General features: G+C 53.1%; 1 protein-coding gene across 11 annotated transcripts in view; it reads left to right on the top strand.

The window, feature by feature from the left end:
• Window positions 1-21,298, top strand: part of KATNIP (katanin interacting protein) — a 186,647-nt gene that overhangs the window by 47,205 nt on the left and 118,144 nt on the right. For 8 of the 11 annotated variants that reach the window (XM_051847549.2, XM_051847546.2, XM_070065022.1 and 5 more), the window contains one exon: window positions 12,719-12,795. The exons of the other annotated variants lie outside the window; for them this stretch is intronic. In XM_051847549.2, the coding sequence (XP_051703509.2) occupies window positions 12,734-12,795 (62 nt within the window). In that variant the 5' untranslated portion in view covers window positions 12,719-12,733. The remainder of the gene's footprint in view (window positions 1-12,718; window positions 12,796-21,298) is intronic. 11 annotated transcript variants of the gene reach the window in all.

Genomic DNA, 21,298 nt, shown 5'->3' with positions numbered 1-21,298 from the left:
AACAATTTAATTGGCCACAGCTTAGTCGACCAGTTGGCTGGTTGCAGCTTAACTAGTTCATTGTTTATAGCTTAGTTAGTAGGCCATGGGCCTTCCTGCAACAGAGCAGAGCTCTGTGGTTGCAATTAAACTCTGTACCAGCTTGTTCCGTTGGACCCATACACAGTGCCAAGTCCAAATAAATCCATGGCCTCCTACAATCTTACTTAACAGAACAGAGTCCCAGAGAGTCAGGGAGGGGACGGGGGTGGTGGTGAGAGGGAACTTACATTATATTTCACGATGGACCTTACCTCACATGGCCAAAATCGTGACTGTGGGGTGTGCGCAAGCATGAGTCCCATCTGGGGCCCTTGGACCCCACCTAGCTGCCCTGGACTTGAGAGCGAGGTCTCCCTCAGCACCTTTGCCCTCACCGAGCCTAAAGCGGGCCCAGGATGTCCAAAGCCAGGATCCAGCAGCGTTCTTTGCGCCCCCTCCTTCCCAGCCCCGAGCCAGGTTCCGGGGTCTCTTGCACTCTGCTTGTGCACATGCTGTTCCCTTCCTATGTGTCTTCCTAGCCCCTCCAGGTGAGCCCCTTGGCAATTCAGTGCCCTGTCAGAACCCTGCACAGCCCACGCAGAGCACAGCCAGACCCCTCAGCACAGCCACTGCCCATGTGGCTGGGCGCCTCCTTTCGGTAGCACCTCCCGCTCTGCCCTAGAGCACCAGCTTTCCCGTCTCCACGCTCTTTGAGGATGGCGACTTGGGCTTCTGCCCTGCCTTTCCTCGTGCTCCTCCTCCTTCCTTCCCATCCACAAATCCCTCATAAGCTCCTTGCAAATGCCAGGAACCCATGTGGTGCTGGGAGATGAGGAGCGAGCAAGCTGACACTGCCCGTGCCCTCATGCATCTGGCATCCCCATGGGGCTGGGGAGACCACAGACAAAGAAGGAGAGATGCTCCCAGGGCTGGGGCAATCAGGAGAGGCTCCAGGAAGAGAAGGCACTGGGCCAAACCTGCTCACTCTTGGCCGGGTGGGGGGGGCATTCAAGGCTGGAGAAACAGCAGTGGCAATGACCTTCAGGGGACGTGGCTACTGGGATGGGGTCGGGGCCAGACTAAGTTCATCTCTGTCTGTAATCCTTGGCACAGGGCCCAACCAAGAGGAGCTGTAGAAAATCGGCAAGAGAAGTAGGCTCCTCCCTCTTCAGGGCCAGGGGCAACATGTGGGGATCTGTTCCCTGGGCCCGTGTTGATGGGCACCATCTTGGGAAGGATATGCTGATTGGGCAGTCCATTCCCGGAGAAGGAAAAGTTCCCTGATGCAAATCGGGTGGATGGAGATGGATTCAGCCATGGCTGCCACTCTGCCGGCAGGCGCCTGTCCTGTCCTGCAGGACTGACAGGCTGTGACAGGTGGCAGCTGCCCTCCGTCAGTGTCACTGACAGCACCGGCCTGGCCTAGAAGCAGTGCTGGCCTGCTCTGTCACTGTCACAGACTGTGCAGTGCCCTCTCCCAGCTCTCCTAAGGAGCGGGGCAGCCTCAACCCTGCTGAGCTGCTCTTGCCTTGGCCTTGGCCTTGTCCTTAGTAACTTCAGGACTTGCATAAGACTTAGGGGAGATGAGGTCAGCTCTGCCCAAATCCCCCAGCAGCTCCTGGGCCGCCTCGGATGTGGCAGGAGTCCCAGCCCCTCTTCTGGCCACACTGGACTCTGAGCGCCTCCAAAGACACGCTGAGCACCCCCACCTCAGCACCCTCCTAGAAACCCCCTGTGTCTGGACCCCCTCAGGGGTTCACCTCCTGCCTTCTCTGATGCCCCTGGCCGAAAACAGCCTTTCCCTCCGTCCCACGCTCCATAACACTTGGCCATGGACATGCTGTAGTCGTGGTACTTTGAAGTGTTTAGTATTTGGGAAGCAGAGAGAGAGAGAGAGAGACAGACTTCTCCCATTTGCTGACTTCCTTCTGAAATCATCACTAGAACTCGGACCCATGACCTCAGAGACCTGTGCTCCTTGTTGTCTGCATTGTCCAGATCAGGGCTTGGCCAGAGCAGGTGCTCATTAAACACTGAACAACGGTGAGAATCCCCCCCCCTCCCCCCCGTTGTGTGAACTCGGTCCCCTGCGTGTGCTTTGCTCAGGGGGCCTGGCACCCTTCCCTGTCTTAGCAGCTCCGTATTTATGTGTGTACTTACCTTCTATTTATGGCACACGCTAATGATTTTCCATTTACGGCGTTAATGGAAAGTTTCCTTTTTAACGTAAACTCATTCAGGATTTACAAAGTCTTCTCTATTTGCCAGGATAAGAGAGTTGATAATACACAATTGCAATCTCGCAAGAAAACTTCCCTGAGCATAAAAAGCAATGCTGATTGTTTCCTATCAGATTTGTATTGAAAATGAGTTTTTCAGGGAGCTGTGGAAAGAAACATATTCCTAAAAATACAGCGTCTTTTGCCCTGGAATCTAAGAAGAAATCATAGATTCTGGGCCTCCGTGTATATATTGGTAGCGGTAAAGAGAGGAACATAGCAGGAAAGGTAGTAATAAGTGTGAGGCTAAGACACTCAGAGATAGCACAGACTCTCCCTCCAACGAGCCACCAGGCGTGTGCACAGCATGCAATATTTTGTTAGGACATAACCCACCCCCCAGACTGGGAATGGCGAATGTTTGCTGCAGCGTTTTCTTGTCTTTCTTTCCACCTGAAGGGGGCAGTATCAGCCACCGCTTTAGGTCTCTGTTGCCTGGCTTTTGTTTGCAACATTAAGAACAAAGTGTTTGTGGTTGCTTTTGGGGGAAGTGTTAGCAAATGTAGTGCAAATAGGCTTAGCCTAACAGCTTTTCTTTGGACTCACATTCCCTATGGACCTAGCACCCAGGACTGGGATGCAACAGAATCGCCACAACAGAGGGGCTGTCTTTCAGGGCAGGTTTTGAAGGAAGAGTAGGGGTTTGTATTGGCAGGTACGTCTGTGTTGCCTTTTACTGGGGGTAGGGCCGCTAAGAGCATTCATTAAGGTGTCATTTAATCCTCTATTAAATGCTTTTCTGATTCCTTGGATTCCTCTGATTTGTTTGGTTCAAACACTGCTGAGTATGAGCCCTACCTCTGCGCCTCCTAGGACTCACTCAGGTCTCTCTCTCTCTCTCTCTCTCCCTCTCCCTCTCCCTCTCTCTCTCTCACGCACACATGCACATGCACACATGATTCAAACCGGCTTGAGGGAAGAAATGAACGTATTGGGCCATGTGCCTGAATAGTCCAGGCATGGCTGGATCCGAGTCCTGACCACTGTTGCGAGGATCGGGGCCCCTTCAGGTCTGTCTCTCACCGTCCTTGACTCTGCCGCCTCTGTGTGGATGTCACTTTGGGGCAGATGTTTCCTCGTGGAACTAGTTATGTCAGATGGAGACTTTACCAGCAAGCTCACCCGATGCCTGGGTTAGTCTGTTGGCTGGGCACGCACCTGGCCAGGCGTGGGTCGTGTGCCTGCCCTTGGAGCGTGGGCGTGTTATCTCCATCTGTGCTGTGGGGAGGACAGGGGGTTTTCCAAAGGGAAACCAAGGTGATGTAACAGGAGAAAAGGAACAGAAACCGAGCCAACAAAAATTGCACATCTGCTGTCTCCAGGCATGGCCTTCAGGCAATTTACTGCAGCTTTGTAGGCCTCATTTTTCTCCTCTGTGAAATGGGGGTGTGCTCCCAGAGCACGGGATTATTGTGGGACCTGACTAAGCACCCACAGAGAGCATATGGGCCGCCCAGAGAGCTGGGCCCCAGGAACCAGGAACATTCTCTTATTACTCATAAATCGTCCCTCAGCTAACATGGAGTTATGTCACAGCAGATTAAGTCGCTGCTTTGGGACAGTGACATCCCACATCAGAACACTGGTTCAGGTCCCGGCTGCTCTGCTTCCGATCCAGCTCCCTGCTAATGTGACTGGGAAAGCAGCGGAGGTTGGCCCAAGTACTTACTTAGGTCCCTGCCACCCATGGTGGGAGACCAGGAAGGAGTTCCTGGCTCTGGCTTCAGCCTGACCCAGCCCTGGTTGTTGTGGCCATTTGGTTTGGGGAGTGAACCAGCAGATGGAAGACCTCTCTCTCTCTCTCTCTCTCTTTGCCTTTCAAATAAATTAATTGATTTTAAAAGAAGGTGTGGAGCTGGGGGAGGGGGTGGGGTCGCTGGAACCCAGGGATGTGTAGGGGCCCTGTGAACCCCGCCCTGGCTGCAGATGCTGTGTCTGGCAGCCTCCTTGTTAACGCACTCTGAGGTGCTGTTTTTCTCTGCCGGGGGCTGCTGCCTGCAAGGTGGAGCTACAGCGTCTGTGAGCCCTGGCGGCTGGCTCTGTGCTTGCTCTCAACAACTCGTTAATGCAGCGCGGGCCTCCACACTCACTAAATCAGCCGCGTTTAGGAGAATTCCAATATTCTGGCCTCAGAGGAATACGTGATCCCTGAAATATGGAGTCTGTTGAGCGTCTTTAAGTGTAACTGATTCATGATGTTTCTTTCCAATTCAGTTTTCCCTTTTTTTTTTCTTTTGCCCCCAGAGAGAATTAATAACATGGCCATTGATAAAATTCTATGCCTCCTCTAGGGCTAGCATTAGGGGTAACAATGACAAGGGTAGCAAGAGCGACAGTGAGAATTTGCCTTCATGTCACATCTCAACTCCTTAGACTGTTCACTGGCCGTAGCTCAGACCTGCTAATCCCTCCTTGGTGAAGTTGGGCACTGCCTCTGCCCGGTCGGTGAGCAGCTCATGCTGTGTCTGGTCCCCAAACCCATGCAGGTGCTCGTCCTGCTGCCCGGAGGCCCTGCCCCTTGCTTGCTGCCCGGGCAACCTTTTCCACTTTCAAATCCCAGTCTGCTTTCAGACAGTACTTATCAAAGGGCCCCCCTCGTGGTCAGGTACTATTCTGGGGGCTTGGAACACACCAGGCACAAAACAGACAGAGCTCTCTGGCATCCAAGGATTTTCATTCTAGCATAGGAACCACGCGGAGGCCTCGTACATGGAAGGTAAATTGGATGTTGTGTTAGCAGGGTTTGAAAGGCGGGTGCTGTATGTGCACAGCTTGCAGTGGTCAGGGAAGACCTCACTGAGAAGGAGGCCTTTTTGTTTTCTGGTTTGTGTGTGTGTGTGTGTGTGTGTGTGTGTGTGTTTGAAAGGCAGAATAACAGAGACCGTTCATTTGCTGGTTCACTACCCCAAATTGCCGCAAGCCACAAGCCAGGGCAAAGCCAGGAGCCAGAAACTCCATCCGGGTCTCCCACGTGCATGGCAGGGGTCCAAGCACTTGGGCCATCTTCCGCTGCTTTCCCAGGCTCATTAACAGAGAGCTGGATCAGAAGTGGAACAGCCGAGACTTGAACCTGTACTTCGAAGTGGAATACTGGTATCAACAGGAGGCGGCTTTACTCATTGTGCCACAACACCAGCAGGGCCAACTCTTGAAGAAGGTCCGCAGGTGGGGCAGTTTCCTGGCAACAGAGCACTCCGAGTGGAGGGACTCATGGGTGCTGGCAGTACTGGGATGAGGAGGAGGAGTGGAGTGGTGGCAGGCAGACCAGAGGCGGGAATTGAGATCCCGTGTACAGGGCCCTGGGAGGGCCTTGTCCTTGACTCTGAGGGGGACGAGAATCCACGTGGAGTCCTGAGCTGGAGCCACGTGATTCCACTTTAAATCTTCTGGCCCCTGGGTGCAGCAAGCAGTGCTGACTGCGGGGATGAAGGCGGTGCAGGCGGCCAGTGTGGGAGGGGAGGCAGGGAAATGGTAGATTTTGGATAGGGTAGTTTCCCCTTATCCATGGCTTCCCTTTCTGAGTTTTGGTGAGGACTGAAATCCCTACGTGGAAAGCTCCAGGAGGTTGCTGAGTGACAGGATGAAACCCCACGCCCTCCTGTTCCGTCCTGCCCAAAACGTGAATCATTCCTTGTCCAGCGTGTCCACGCTGTGTAGGCTGCCCACCCGTAAGCCATCTTTCACCCACTGCTGCAGTCTAGCAGGGCTTTTGTTCACAGAACCCTTATTTTACTTCATTTGGCCTCAGTGCGCAAGAGTGGTGATGCTGGCAATTCGGATAGGCCACGGAGAAGCAGCTCAGTGCAGTGTGTGTAGGGTTGGTATTCTCCCTGGGGTCTGGGAACGCGTCCTCTGTGGTTGGGGTGGCGGGGGGTGGGTGGGGGGGAGGCTGTATGCAGTAGTTTTCAGGTGGAGCTGATGGATGCAATGTGCGGGGGAGGGAGGGAGGCGTTGAGAATGGCTGCAAGGATTGGGGCCTGCCTGAGCCCTCAGAGGCCTGCCTTGTCTTCTCATTCTGACCCTTGCTACATTTTGTGTGTTTTGTTACAATTATTTGTCCCCTTTTCTGGGTCACAGGTGCCTTAAGTAGGCTGATGAAGGTTCTGGACCCTGAGACTCAAACACCCTTGTGCATACCTTTATTTATTTATTTAAGATTTATTTATTTGGGGGCCAGTGCTGTGGTGTACTTGGCTAAGCCTCTGCCTGCAGCGCCAGCATCCCATATGGGTCCTGGTTTGTGTCCCAGCTACTCCTTTTCTGACCCAGTTCCCTGCTGTAGCCTGCAAATTCTGTGGAAAATGGCCCAAAATGGTCTGCACCCACGTGGCAGACCCAGAAAAATCTCCTGGCTCTTGGCTTTGGATCAGTCCAGCTCTGGCCATTGTGGCCATTTGGGGAGTGAACCAGTGGATGGAAGGCCTTTCTCTCTGTCTTTCCCTCTCTCTCTCTCTGTAACTCTACCTTTAAAAAAAATTGATTATTTATTTATTTGAAAGGCAGAGTGAAGGAGGAAGAGATGCAGAGAGAAGAGTGATCTTCCTTCCATCTGCCAGTTCACTCCCCAAATGATCACAACAGCCAGATCTAGGGCACGCAGAGCCAGGCCTAGAAACTCCATCTGAGTGTCTCATGTGAGTGGCAGGGGCTCAGTCACTTGTACCATCTTCTGCTGCCTTCCCAGGAACATTAGCAGGGAGCTGGATCAGTAGTGGAACGGGTGGGACTCAAGCTGGCATTCTGATGTGGGCTGCCTGTGTTGTAGACAGCGGCTTAGCTGTGCCACAATGCTGGCCCCCGTGCATTCCATTGAATGGGTGTTCCCAGCACCGGTGAGCTTGCATGCTCCATTGCATTTGCAGCCTGCACATGCACAGCAGAGGGAGCATTTTGCACACCACACTCGACATGCCTGGGGGTCATGCAGTGTGGCCCCGGACCATGGACCACACAGGCAAGTTGGAATCTGAGTATACACTAGCTCAGAGCTTCCGGTAAACCCTGCCTACATCCATAAAGGGGCCGGCCATGGGTATGCACTTGATAAACATTTGCTGAAAAGCAGTGATGATAAAGTTGGCATTTTACAGAGCCACCACCCCTTTATTGTGTGCCTTGAGTGTACATCCCTCTATTCTACAAACAACAAACTAAAACCTCAGCAGAATGAAGTGTGCCAGGCTAGTGAGAGGCAGCGGCTGGTGTGTCACCTAGGGTTGTGCTGAGCATTCGCCAGGTTAGGTGTGGAAAGGGGTTAGTGATGTCGGCACACAGGGAGTGCTTAGGCGCCCTATGCAGCTAGCGTCAAGGCCCAGAGCCCAGGTGTCCCAGCTCCCTGTGCCATGTCCTTTCCTTCCCCGTGCTACAGTCTGCCCCTGGGAGTTTGTCATCCACCTGGAGACTCAAGAAGAAGGAAAAGGACCCTGTATTACCTGCACTTGTCTCGTCATAATCCCTGTAGCAGCCCCATGGGGTAGAGCGGATTAAATACCCCCGTTTGACAGACGAGGACACTGAGTCTCAGGAGAGACTCACCCCCAGGCTCCAAATCCCCAGGTAATTAGGGAGCAATACAGCAATACTATAGTTAAGTGCTAGCAAGTTAGCACTTAATTACATACTATTTCACACCGTGTTGTATATAATTTAATATTAATTACAGGGTTTCAGGAAGAACTGCAGTGAGCGGGGATGAGGGGAGGACTTGATGGAGACTTTGGGGACTGAGCTGGGCCTTAGAGAGTCTGAGTGGAGGCTGGAGAGGTGTGGGGAGGGGTAGACTAGGACAGGGAATGGAATGGTGAAGGCACTGGGTTAGGAGCTAGCAAGGGGAAGGGCTCTAGGTAGTGCTGTTCCCATGATGGAATTCTGTAAGTGCAGCTGTAACTTTACAGGGCCAGGTACCACGCCAAGTTCTTCCACCATCGCTGCATCCAATCCACAGTTAACCCCATAATGGAAACAAAAGTCCAACCGGACGGCTACTGCTGTTACTCCCATTTTACAGATAAGGAAGCTAAGTAGCTAAGTGGTGGCATTGTGCCTTGGAACCATGTCTAGACTCCATGTTCTTCTGACTCAAGTTCAGAGACGGTCTGGCTAGAGGTGAGGGTATTGTCAGTAGTGGGGAGTAAGGGCAGCTATGCAAGGGCCTTGCTACTCAGAGTGTGCTCTGTGAGCCTTACCCAGGAGCTCATTGGAAGTGCAGGTGCAGGGGGCAGGCGTTTAGCCTAGCAGTTTGGACTCCTGCGTCCCACATCAGAGTTCCTGGGTTCCATACCCAGCTCTGGCTCCCGACTCCAGCTTCCTGCTAATGCCAACCCTGGGAGGCAGCAGAATGGCTTGAATAATTGAGTTTCTGCCACTGATGTGGGGGACCTGGATTGAGCTGTCCCAGCCCTGGCTGTTGCAGGCATTTGGGGAATGGATGGGATCTCTCTTTGTCTCTCAAATAAAAAAGATATATGGAAATTCAGGCTTGGGCCCTCCCCAGAGCTACTGAGTCAGATTCTGCATTTCCCCGCGATTCCAGGTGACTTGTATGCACGTCAGTGTTTAGGAGGCGCAGGGACTTCTAGTCTTTCTGATGCTATCTCCATCCTGGCGGAGGAGAGATGATGCTTCCCGTGGAAGGTCTGAGGTGACAGCCCCGAGTGGCCCCTTACTGATGGACATGTCTTTGAAGTCCTGCATTTCATCTAAAAATGTCACTGGAAGTCTCATTCCACACCTTAATACATCCGTGGTCATTTTCCTATTTCAAAATGGTTATGTAAATTGCCATGGAGTAGGCTCTGTGTTCCGGAAGGCTGTGTGGATGGGTCTCCTTGTATCTCAAATGGGGTAATAATAACCACTTCAAGAGCTGCTGTGAAGATCAAAGGAGAAGCGTGGATACGGAAATGCCACATAAAACCGTTTGCACAGTACACATGTTGTTGTTCTGGAAGGAACCGAGAATCCTCCCTGGAGTCAGTAGCCTGCAAACCACTTCTTCCCCAGGGCCAAGGTCTCCTGTGCTTGCCACAGTGCGGGGTGAGGCAGGGCTCAGTCCCAGCAGGGCCCAAGTAACCTCTGTGGGCACCTCAGGAAGCCAGGGAAAGTCATTGCTAGCTTTTTTTTTTTTTTTTTTTAACTTTTCTGTAATTTCATAGTAACCTCCTTCCGTATTATTGCTCACTTCCTAGTGGTCAGATCAGCCAGCAGGAAGTCCCGGTGAAACTCAGGCTCCAGAGACATCAGGAGAGACCATGAGGGCACTGCATCCTGTTCCCAAAGGGAGTTAGGGTTTGAGCAGGTTTTGGTTCCCCAAACTCACGCTGACATGTAAACCCCAGTCTTAGGTTAACTGTGGGTGGTTAGTGGTCAATGGATTAGGGTGAAGGCTTCATCCAATTACAGTGTCTGTAGGTGGGACCTTTGAGAAGTGACGGAATTGGATTCAGCTGCTAGGGTGGAGCCAGTGAGCAAATCGTGATGGCTTTGTTAGGAGAGACAAAGAGGTGGTAGATGTAGAGGGTGTTCCCTGTATTTCTGCTTGGATCGCCATGGGGTCCTCTCTCCCCATCTTCTGTCCTCTCCAGATGCCTGAACCAATGAGGCTTGCCCAGTCTTGGACTGTGAACCTCCAAAATACAAGCCTCTTCCTTCCTAGGAAGCAACTCGGGCCCAGGAGGCGGGGGGCTGGGGTGGTGGGGAAGGCGCTGTGGCACATCCCCTATGGGCTCCAGTTCAAATCCTGGCTCCTCCACTTCCCAACCAGCTCCTGGCTTCAGCCTGGCCCAGCCCCGGTTTTTGCAACCATCTGGGGAGTGAACCAGCAGATGGACGACCTCCCTTTCTATAACTCTGCCTTTCAAAATCATAAAATCAATCTTTTTTTTTTTTTTAAAAAAAGAAGCAGCTACTCTGGGGTATTTTTTCCAGTAGTAAAAAGCTAACTAATGCATGGGGAGAGAGAGGAAGGACTCAAGGAGGAGAAGTGGAGGTGACAGAGGAGGAGGGAAGCAGATGGCAACAAGCTGGGCTCATCTAGGAAACGGGAGGAGAAAGAGCAGGTTGGCTGTCTGCACTGATGGCGGAGTGACCTCTGGGTGCCCTGTCCTCAGGGTCCTCTCTCCTGATCAGAGGGGGAAGCAGATAGGAAGAGACAGGCAGATGCTGACTGTCCTCGCCTGGGGCAAGGATGCAAGGGCAGGCAGAGAGCTTGTGCAGTCCTGTAGACCGGGGAGGGTGAGAGGGCAACCTGCGGAAGGGTGCCTCAGCAGTTCCCCCTGGCCTGGAGCCCTTGGAAAGGGTGAAGAGAAGAGACAATGTATGTAGCTAAGGTGATCCTGATTCAGCCTTGGGGAGTGTTCTAGTGGAATACTGGGTTAAAGACAGATTTGGAGAAGAAAAGAATGATGGGATTGTCTTCTCCCTCCCTCTCCCTCTCCCTCTCCCTCTCTCTCTCCCTCTCCCCTGTGCTGTGATATTCATTAGAATTCCCTCACAAATTGCGTTTCCGTTACAGATGTCCTACCTATCAGTTAAATCCTCACCTCTTTAATTTGTGGTAACTTGTGACCCCGTACCAAGGTGATATTGTATCTTCAATCCAGTTCTTGGCCAAAAGTTATTCAAGAAACAGCAGATTGCAATGCATCATTTATAGTCCGAGTTCGTTTTGTTTGAAAGCGGCTGTGTGTGTTTGTGTGTAGCTGGGTATCTATATTATAGAAGGAAACATCCAGATGAGCCCCTGTCATGTCAGTGGAGGGCTGTCTTGGTGTGTGCCTGGATCCCTTGAGATAGGCATAGTTGATTATGTATATACATATGTATTTTGATAGGTAGAGTTATAGACAGTGAGAGAGAGAGAGAGAGACAGAGAGAATGATCTTCCTTCCGTTGGTTCACTCCCCAAATGGCCACCAAGGCCAGCGCTGCACCGCTCCGAAACCAGGAACCAGGTGCTCCTTCCTGGTCTCCCATGTGGGTGCAGGGGCCCAAGCACTTGGGCCATCCTCCACTGCTCTCCAGGGCCACAGCAGAGAGCTGGACTGGAAGAGGAGCAACCGGGACTAGAACCCGGAGCCCATATGGGATGCTAGCGCCATAGGCGGAGGATTAGCCAAGTGAGCCACAGCGCCGACCCCTTATAGTTGATTATATGTTAATTATTCCTCCGTGAAGCTGTACTAAATCATAAGGGGTTACGATGGTCAGATCTTGGCATAGTTCCTAAAATCGTTGACTGTGGATAATAGAAACTCAGCTGAAACTTATCAAGCAATAGCTGAGTTGTCCAGTTAACTAAAGGCATGGAGTGGCTCCAGGGGCTGAACTTACATCATGAGGAATCTCTTGCCCTGTGTTGGATCTGCTATTTGTTTATGAAATGCAAAGAGAGAGAGAGAGAGAGAGAGAGGGATTGTCCATTCACTACTTCATTCCCCAAATGCCTACAACTGTGGCCTGGCTTGCCAGGAAGTCAATCTGTATCTCCCACATGAGTAGCAAGGACCCAACAAGATGAGCCATCGCCTGCTGCCTCTCAGGGTATGCATTAGCAGGAAGCTGGGATCGGGAGCAGAGGCGGGACTTTAACCCTAGCACTGATATGGAATGCGAGCGTCCCAAGCGGTGCTTTAAACTGCTATGCCCAATGCCTGCCTCTGCTGTCTTGTTTCCCAGTTTCATTCTTGGCAGTTCCAGGGCTGCAGCTCATCAGCTCAAGCTCCCCCAGGAGAAAACATCTCTTCCCCAAGGGTATCCGCAGAGCCCCGGGGCTGACTTGGGTCTTGGTGGCTGGTGGGGGAGGAGTGTGTTGATTGGCAAGGCCAAGGCCATGGGGCTCCAGAGGAGAACAAAGGCACCTTCAAGGGCATGTCAGGAGGGCCGTGAGCTGCCAGAAGGTGTGGATGTTTCCTGCAGGCAATCCAGAGCCGGTGCCAGGGAACCACAAACATCCCCTCCTTAGGAGCCTGTGCTCTGGGGGGCCATCTATTTCTGTAATGACTCCACGGTTTATAGTTAGCCTGCGGTTCTCTTGCAGTGGTCAGGAGAGAAGGAGCCCCCCTTTGAAACAGCTGATTCGGGTCGCATCTGGTCATGACGATTGCCATCACCAAGTGAGAAAACCATGAAGCCCCCCTCTTGTCCGAGCCGCAGTTTTTCTGGGGCACTACGAGGGACAAACAGTAGCGACGCTGGGGACTCGACTTTCTCCTCTGTGAAGATGATGAAAGCTGTGTGCGTGTGAGACCCGCTGGGCCATCAGCTGATCTCTGGGGCTCCAGGTCGCCAGAGTGACGCGCCCAGGGAGCTGGGCCTTCATCAAGGTCACCACTGCCGCCGGGCGCGGTGCACGGCGCCCTGGATCCCAGCGAAGACTTCCCTGCATTCCGATGTCACACGGCTCTGTTTCTTCCTTTCAGGGTTACACTAAGGACATGGTGACAGACTTTGATGAGAAACATGATGAGTATTTAATATTGCTTCAGCAGAGAAACCGGTAAGATGAAGCCGCCCGTCGGCAGCCCTTGCTATTAGCCAAGTAAAAAAAAAATCTGTTTAGATTTATTAACAGCACGCAGGCTCTGCTTCACGTGGGAATGGGATGCAGGCCCACCCTCCCCTCAGAGGCTGAGAGCATTGTCTGCCAGCTCCTAGTTCCCCATTCACTGATTTAATTGCGTCTTTTGATTGAGCCATAGCAAACTGTGGGATGTGTAAGTACCGCCCCTTGCCTCCCCGCCTCTGCTGGGGGAGAAGGTAAGATTGTCAGGAAAAGGAATCTGGCAGGGCCTGCACAATAGCCCAGCCTGGGATCTCACAGGCTTTGACAGTCCCTTGAAATCTGAGCCTGTAATCACGCCCGTGTTATGTAAAGGCGGAGCCCTCTCACATCGGCATTTTGAGATAGGTGGAGATGGCATTAAAGTAAAGCGGGTGCTGGTGTTTGGAAGAGCTTGCAGCAGGTGCAGGGTGTGGTGATGGGAGGGGGTAGGTCGCAGCAGCATCGTCTGGTTTTCCAAAGAGGCACTGTGAACATGAACGTGGTTCCTTGGCAGGGCAGAGAGAAAGCTTGTCTTCAGGCCGCCGTGGTTTGTCTGCAGGGCTGGAAACTTGCCATAAGTTAGCCTTGCTGACCCCGGTGCTAGGAGGGGGTCAGGCGGCCAGCAAAGAGCTCCCACAGCAGGGCCCGATCGGCTCAGGTCAGCCGTTTGTGGGAACACGGGCCTCCAGGGGGCCGGATCCTCTGAGTTTGCCAGACAAGCTGCAAATCTAAACCTGTGTTGTGAAGCCTCCGGAGTTTTCAAATGTTGGTAATGAATTCCAGTGTAGGCACAAAATAAACAGAACACCGCAGGCCCACAAGATGGATCTCCAGGAGGGGGAGGCTAATTTGGGCCTTTGGGCTAGGAATGTGGACTTGTGGGCTTGCAGGGAAGAGGGGAGGGCCATCGTCCTGAGTGTGGATTCAGCTCATCTGACTAATTGGACCGCTGGCAGTTGTCAGCAGCAGTCCTGGTGGCGCATGGCGCCGGGCATGCTTTATGGCTCTAGGTAGTCCCGTGCGATGTAGTGCAGCCTCTTTACCCAGTTCCACCCAGAGTCCCAGTGTCCATGGCAACCTCCGCCCACATTGCCAGATGCCCCCTGGTGAGGCAGCACCACCTTCCGGGGACAAAATTCTGAATGGATGAACTCCCCGGGACCAGCCCTAAATGCCAGGCGCTGTCCTCCGTGCCTAGGGGCCCACCCCGGGGCCAGCTCAGACGTTGATGAGCCCCACCTGAGGTTTTGTTGTTGCTTTGTCCCAGAGAGGGGCGTTTTTATTCCATTTTGGCAGGCCAGGTGGTGCCACCGCACACCTGGATGATGGCTTTAATCATGTGCATGTGACGTGTCTGGGGAGAGAGTGTCATTGTTCCTTAGGAGCAGATGGCTTCCCATTAATGAGGGGATCGATAGGTGTGCAGCTAAAGAGCGACCCGCAGGTAGCATCCCGAGAATTTCCAGAGGTGAGGTTGGAGCACAAAGGCAATGAAAAATAAATCAAAACTGAGTTGCCGGCAGATGGGGGTGGGTGTGGGGGTGTTTGTGCTGTCTACAGGTTTTTTTTTTTTTTTTTTTTTTTTTGAAAGGCAGAATTAGAGAGAGAGAATCTTCCATCTGCTGGTTTACTCCCCAAATGGCTGAAGCCAGGAGCCAGGATCTTCATCCAGGTCTCCATGTGGATAGAAGGGGTCTAAACACTTAGACCATCTTGCACTGCTTTCCCAGGCATATTAGCTGGGAACTGGATCAGAAGCAGAGCAGCCGGGACTTGAACTGGTGCGCTCCTATGGGATGCCGGTGTCACAAGCGGCAGCCTAACCCGCTGCACAATGCCAACTCCAAGTGGGGGCTGTCTTGGTGGCAGGAAATTAGAAGACAGAGCTGGAAAGCAGGAACTTCAGGTTCAGCTGTGGGAGATGGGCATGCCCCTGAGCTCTGGTCAGGGAGAGGATGGGCCAGACACCACAGCCCAGCTTTTTAGTTTATCTCCACACTGCCCAGCAGGGCAAATAGTAGTCATACCCATTGTACAGAAAGGAAGTGGAGGCCTGGAACAATAGCCACTTGCCCACGGTCTTGCAACCAGGAAATAGAGGAGCTGGGTTGATTTCTATTTTATTTTCATGTTGTCAGAAATACCCAAGAGGACAGAATCCTGCACAGTTGCCAGAGGGCCTCAGTGCACTAAGGAGGCTTATATTGGGCAATAATCTGCAGTTGACTTGGAAATGTGTAGAATCAGGCAGAAAACCAGTCTCTGAGCTTCACAGTGGGCGTCGAGGGGGCCGGAAACCCAGCCTGTGCAACACAGGGAAAGGGTGTGCAATCACGGGGCGGGATCTTGGCAGCAGAGGTCCATCAGGGCAGGTGACGTCAGTTCTTTGATTCAGCAAGGTCTCACCGAGGGCCCCTAAGTGCTGGCATTCCATTCTGTCTAGTGTGAAGAGGGGGGAGTGGTCGCAGTGAGGAGCAAAGAGCGCACAGACTGCCTTACTTAGTGTTCCTTTGTTGTAAGAGACAGAAACCCAAAGCAAAGGACTTCAGCTGTGAGGAAACAGTTTACTGATTCTTTTTTTTTAAGATTTTACTTATTTGAGGGGTTGAGTTACAGACAGAAAGGGAGAGAGACAAAGGTCTTCCATGCACTGGTTCACTCCCCAAATGGCTGCAATGGCCAGAGTTGTGCTGATCTGAAGCCAGGAGCCAGGAGCTTCTTCTGGGTCTCCATGCAGGTGCAGGGGCTCAAGGACTTGGGCCATTTTCCATTGCTTTCCCAGACCATAGCAGAGAGCTGGATCGGAAGTGGAGCAGCCAGGACTCGAACCAGCACCTATATGGGATGCCAGCACTGCAGGCAAAAGCTTAGCCCACTATGCCACAGTGCCAGTCCCAGTTAACTGACTCTTGAAGTTAAGAAATGCAGCCTGAGACTGTGGCTTCAAGCATACCTGGATGTAGGTGCTGAAATCCCATCACTGAAGTCAGTCCTTCTGCATCTATCACCTGTGTTTTTCCACGGGACAGGTGCTCCCCTTACAGTGGCCAGGACAGCCAGTGGAAGCCTCTGCTTAGATCCTACCTCAGAGGGAAGAGAGCAGTCCCTCCAGTTTTTCCTGTCGGCCAGGTGGGCTCTTACCCCGAGCCAGTCACTCCCTGAGTCCTGCTGGCTGCCCTGCTGAGTTGGGTGTTGGAGTGGGTTCCGCCAAAGCGTGGAGTTGGAAGAGTGGCTGTGTTTCCAAAGGAGCCCTGAGCAGCTGTGTTTGGAAGGAGAGCTGGGCAGCAGGGAGACCAGGTGCCCGTCGCCCAGCACCTGTCCCTGGAGAGCACCCTGGCCACAAGGTCACCTCTAACTACCGGAAGTGATGGTGACTCCGGGGGAAGACAAGGGTGGGATGGGGCAGGGGGAGGCCCTGGAGATGTGGCAGCCCCGCCTCACCCCTGCGCAGACCCTGCTGCCCCCCCTCCCGCCACCACCAACCTCACATCCCTGCAGACTCTTAGTGACTCCAGTCACTCCACTGCATGCACGCTGCAGTCACGCCCGACACGATATCGAGGGCCACTGAAAAGGTTAGGGCCCTTGCCCCCGAGGAGCTGGCGACACAGGGAACATCCCACCTCGCTCCAGGGAGTCAGTGCGGCAGATCCAGGCACTCGGCAGTGGTCCTATCATTTGATCCTTGAGAAAGATCGATGGAGGGAAACCTACAGGGAAACGTGTCCAGGAGCCATGCATGCTGGCCACAGAGGAAAGAACCAAGCCCTTTGCGGGCCTCCCCTTGGCCAGCGTCTACACTGGGGTCTTCACTCGCTGTCCTCCTGTGCTCTTGGCAGCCCGTGGAGGCACAGGCTGCCTCATGCCCTTCTCAGTCTCTCTTTTCTTTTATTTAAAGATTTATTTATTTATTTGAAAGGAGAGTTAACAAAGAGGGAGAGGTAGAGACAGAGGTCTTCCATCCACTGGTTCCCTCCCCAGATGGCTGGGGCTGAGCTTTGAAGCCAGGAGCTTCCTCCAGGTCTCCTACGTGGGTGCAGGGGCCCAAGGACTTGGGCCATCTTCTGCTGCTTTCCCAGCCATAGCAGAGAGCTGGTTCAGAAGTGGAGCAGCCAGGATTTGAACCGGTGCCCATATGGGATGCCAGCATTACAGGCAGTGGCTTTCCCCGCTACGCCACAGCACCAGCCCCCAACTGTCTCACTTGTCAAAGAGGACATGGGGCCTGGGGAGGGTTAGGGGCTCACCCAAGGTCATAGTCCTGAGCTCCGCCCTCCACACGATGCTGCCTTGGCCTCTCCAGGTGACTGCTAGAGGCTTTAGCTGCCTTCCCTCTCCTCGTCCTTCAAGGCTGGCTGGAAATGGCACCACCTCCAAGAAGTCTTCAGAGGGGAGTCATTGCTCCCTCGCATGAACTGTGCTTATTTGGAGCCTCTGTGCCATGATGCCTGGGGTTGGAGGCAAAAAAACGCCGAAAGGGATAGGTGAGAGCACAGGCTCTGGAGCCCTGCAGGCCAGAACTCATTTCCTGGCTCAGCCGACTGCTCTGGCCTTGGGGACATTCATCTATAAAGCAGGAAGAACCCACATCTCCCAGCCACTGAAGGATGAAGTGAGACAGGTGCTGGAAGCCCCGCTGCCCAAGCCAGAGATTCCCATCACCGTCCCTCTCCTTCCACCCCCCCACCCCCACCCCCACCCCGAAGGGACAGAGAGAGAACTCTCCCATCCACTGGCGGCCCTCTCCCCACCTGCCTGCAATAGCTAAAGCTGGGCCAGGCTGAAGCCAGGAGACAGGACCTTGATTAGGGTCTCCCACTTGGTGGCAGGGACTCAAGTATTTTGGGCCATCACCTCCTACCTCCCAGGATGTGTGTTAACAAGAAGCTGGGATTGGAAGCAGGGCTGGGACTTAAACCCAAGCACTGTGGTATATGGTGTGGGCACCCTAAGCTGCATTGTACCTGCTATGCCAGGTGCCTGTCCCTCCTCTTGATATTGAACCTGACTTCTAACTGAGAAGAATCCAGAGAATCCTTGGCCTTTGGCGAACTCTGAGCTGATCTTTGGGACAAACCACATAGCTGGTGTATGGTCCTGTGGCACCCACACCACCCAGAGCCCAGAGACAGCTCAGTTATGAAGGTGGTCACAAGTGGGCTGGCGTCCCATAAGCAGCAAACACGCTGACCTGCCCTTTCATTCCCTAAGTCCTTTTCACAATCTTGAGTCCCTTCTTTGGTGGCCTGTGAGATGGGGCGTCCTCCCCAACCACCCCGGCCATGTCAGCTTGCCACCACATACCCTTATGACCCGAGGAAGTCCTAAGTCAGCTGCCTCCGCTTCCTCCTCTGTGCAGCAAGAGCTCTCTGTCCAGGTAACCCCAGGGGCAACCCGGGATCACGGGGAAGGGGTGGCTGTGACGTGTGAGCCTTGGATACCCCTCCATGTTTCCTGTCAGACCTTGAGGTCCTCGGGGCCACTTGTTCCAGAAACGGGCCTCGAGGCCTCTCCCTCTTGTCCCTCACCCTCAGCAGGCATCTTGGCTGGCGGGACAGATGCCCGTGCCCTGGGGCTCAGATTCCCGCGGGGACAGGAGGAGAAGCAGCGAAGCCACAGATCAGTCGGCAGTGTAATAGCAGTCATCCGGGTGCCCTGGTGGCAGGGCACAGGCGGGCAGGGCCCCGCTTCACATAGGGCAGGGGCTGCGTCTGATTTATCTGCGTCTCCTCCACAGAGGACAACTTCTTATGCAAAGCAGGCCATCAATTAAAACAAAAACATTTTTCTTTGATGCCACCTGGATGCTACCGACGCGCTCAGCGGCTAGAGAGGAGTTCCTTTAGCAATTCCTTTCACAAGCTGAATAATTATCTCCTAATTTATCAGTTTCATAAATCCACATTTTCATAAATCACTCTGCTAAAGGAGAGGCGCACATGGAGTGTCAGCCTCAGATCCTGGGTAAGGCTATGGCGTAACGGTTAGAGTGGCATCAGGAGACAGAGCAGACTCCCGGAGAAAAGTTGAGGCAGGCTCTCTTCCTGGGTGATCAGACTTCCCACCCCACCGTGGGGCCTCCGGGACCCCAGGCTCCCTCCCTCTCCATGGAGATGCCGGTGCCTTCCTTGCCCGTTGATCGTTGGCTCCTGGGAGTGAGCTCAGCGGTTGCCGTGTTTGGAAATTGCCTCTTGGTTACTTGTGTTTTCCTGTTGTTGCCCAACAATCAGGCATCTCCCTGGCTCCTAAGGCTGGCAGGAGATAAGCAGGCTGTAATAAATGCTCCTGCCGCGATGGTGGATAAGATGGATGGCCCAGTCGTGGAGAAACATTTAAAAGTAAACAAAGAAATCACCAACAGTGCCACCGCCGATTGTAGCTTTGCACTCAGCACCTTCCACTCTGGGACCACAAATGCCATTCTCCAGCTTTGCATTGACCACATTGGTGCCCCCTTTATTCTGTCCCGCCAGCCCACCGCCCCCCAGAGCCAACCCATCCTCCTGTTCACCTGAGGCTTTCACAATTACAGCCATGCACCGCCCGCTGATGTCTTGGCCAATGGTGGACCGCCTGTATGACGGCGGTGCCATAAGATGTTCTCAGCTGGTGACGCTGGAGCTGTCTTAGTGAGCATGTCCCATGATGTCGGCACAACAGACCTGCCGACGCATTGCTCAGGGACACATGACTGTGTAACACTGCATAACGTCCCAGTCTCTGCTTCCCTGCTGTCGGATGTTGGGGTTACTGGCAGGGTTCTGTTATGACTGAACACTGACCATCTTTTTTTAAAAAAGAGAAAAAAACCCCTACATATATATATTTGAAAGGCAAAGTGCAGAGAGAGAGAGGAAGAGAGAGAGATGTTCCATCCCCTGGTTCACTCCCCAAATGACTGCAGCAGCCAGGTCTGGGCTGGGCTGAAGCCAAGAACTCCATCCGGGTCTCTCATGTGAGTGGCAGGAACTCAAGGAGTTCCTTGAGCCATCATCTGCTACTTCCCAGGCACATTAGCAGGGAGCTGGATCAGAAGCAGAGTAGCCAGAATTCAAACCAGCACTCCGATACAGAATGCAGGCATCCCAAGCAGTGGCTTAATCCACTGTGCCCCAATACCCACCTCCTGCTCATCTTCTTGACCAGAGCTTATGCTTGGGAATGTGCTTACTGGGCAGAGCTGGAACACGTGGCATTTTGTATGTTTTCATATTATTTCTGGGTTGGGTCTGTGAGTTTCTGGTAGTGTCCAGCTTGCTGGTTTCAGCATCATCTCATTACCATTAGAGGCTGTCTTTGTTGTGGTAATGCCTCTGGAGCCCAGATGCCTAACTTGGCACCTTGCCCTGCTACTGTGTGACCTTGGGCAACTTACCCACCCTCTCTGTGCCTCATCTGTAGGGGGGTTGTGAAAACTCATTGTCCTGACACAGTTGATCCTCCTGGGTCCTGGGTTCCCTATCCATGACTGTCTGCTTGGTGGAACTTAACCTGTTACCCAGTAATCAATGTGGGCTGTGCTTTTGTGGTCACTCAGTAACCTGTGAAGAGTCCCTTGACACATCCGTTCCCAGCCGAGGTGGTCCGAGGCAGTACCCTGCTCTCATACTGTGAACAAGTGTTCTGTATGTGCCCCGTGCTTCCCAGTTGGGGGCTGTTTGCTGGTGATCTCACTCTCTTGGCCAGCCCCCGGAAAGAGTGCCCACAGCCGTCCAGAATCCCTAAGCATGAGAAGGCTGCAGTGTGCCTGATGGAGACAAATATGTGCGTTGGGTAAGCTTTGCGCAGGCGTAGACCAGAATGCTCTTGGCCGTGAGGTCAATTCGAATCAGCCGGCAAGGTCACAAGATTATGCATTGATTGCTTCATGAAAATGGAAGGAGACGCTTGCAGGAAGCCACCCTGTATTGGCCCCGGGAACAGCGGTTCTGCGTTGGCTAATTAAGCATTCCCGGTGAACTAGCACACATGATGAGACTGTCATACATGCTCTGAGAACGGACTTTGTCGGGCCTGCCTTTTATGTGATTACCGCCATTGAGACATTTTTTAATGTTGCCCGTTTGGTGGGTACTTACTTCCTGACTACAGAAGTAGTTTGGTTGTCCGTGAATCGAGTTGAAGCGGGGGTGGGTACAGGTGTTTGTTAAAGACACTGGCCCGTTTGGGGTGACAGGAAGCATTCTGGGGAGACTGGAGAGGCCACGTCAGGCTGCAGGCATGAGGTTTGGGCTTTAGTGAAAGCTATACCGCAGCCCTGGCCACGCTCACGCTCAGCCCTTTCCAGCCAGAGTGTGATAGTCGTAAATTACTCCCAAGCCAGGGCCTGCGCTGACGCGGTTTTTGACTGCATTAGAATACAAAATAATATGGCATTTGAGAAATCAAGAGTGAGCGTTTGAAACACATGTATTCACTGACGCAAAAAAATTGGCTGCCCAGTCTGACAAGGGGTGTT

This window comes from Oryctolagus cuniculus, chromosome 19 (assembly GCF_964237555.1).
Source record: "Oryctolagus cuniculus chromosome 19, mOryCun1.1, whole genome shotgun sequence".
In the NCBI taxonomy this organism is placed as follows: domain Eukaryota; kingdom Metazoa; phylum Chordata; class Mammalia; order Lagomorpha; family Leporidae; genus Oryctolagus; species Oryctolagus cuniculus.
The sequence above is the reverse complement of the archived record's forward strand: the minus strand, read 5'-3'. Positions and strand labels throughout refer to the sequence as shown.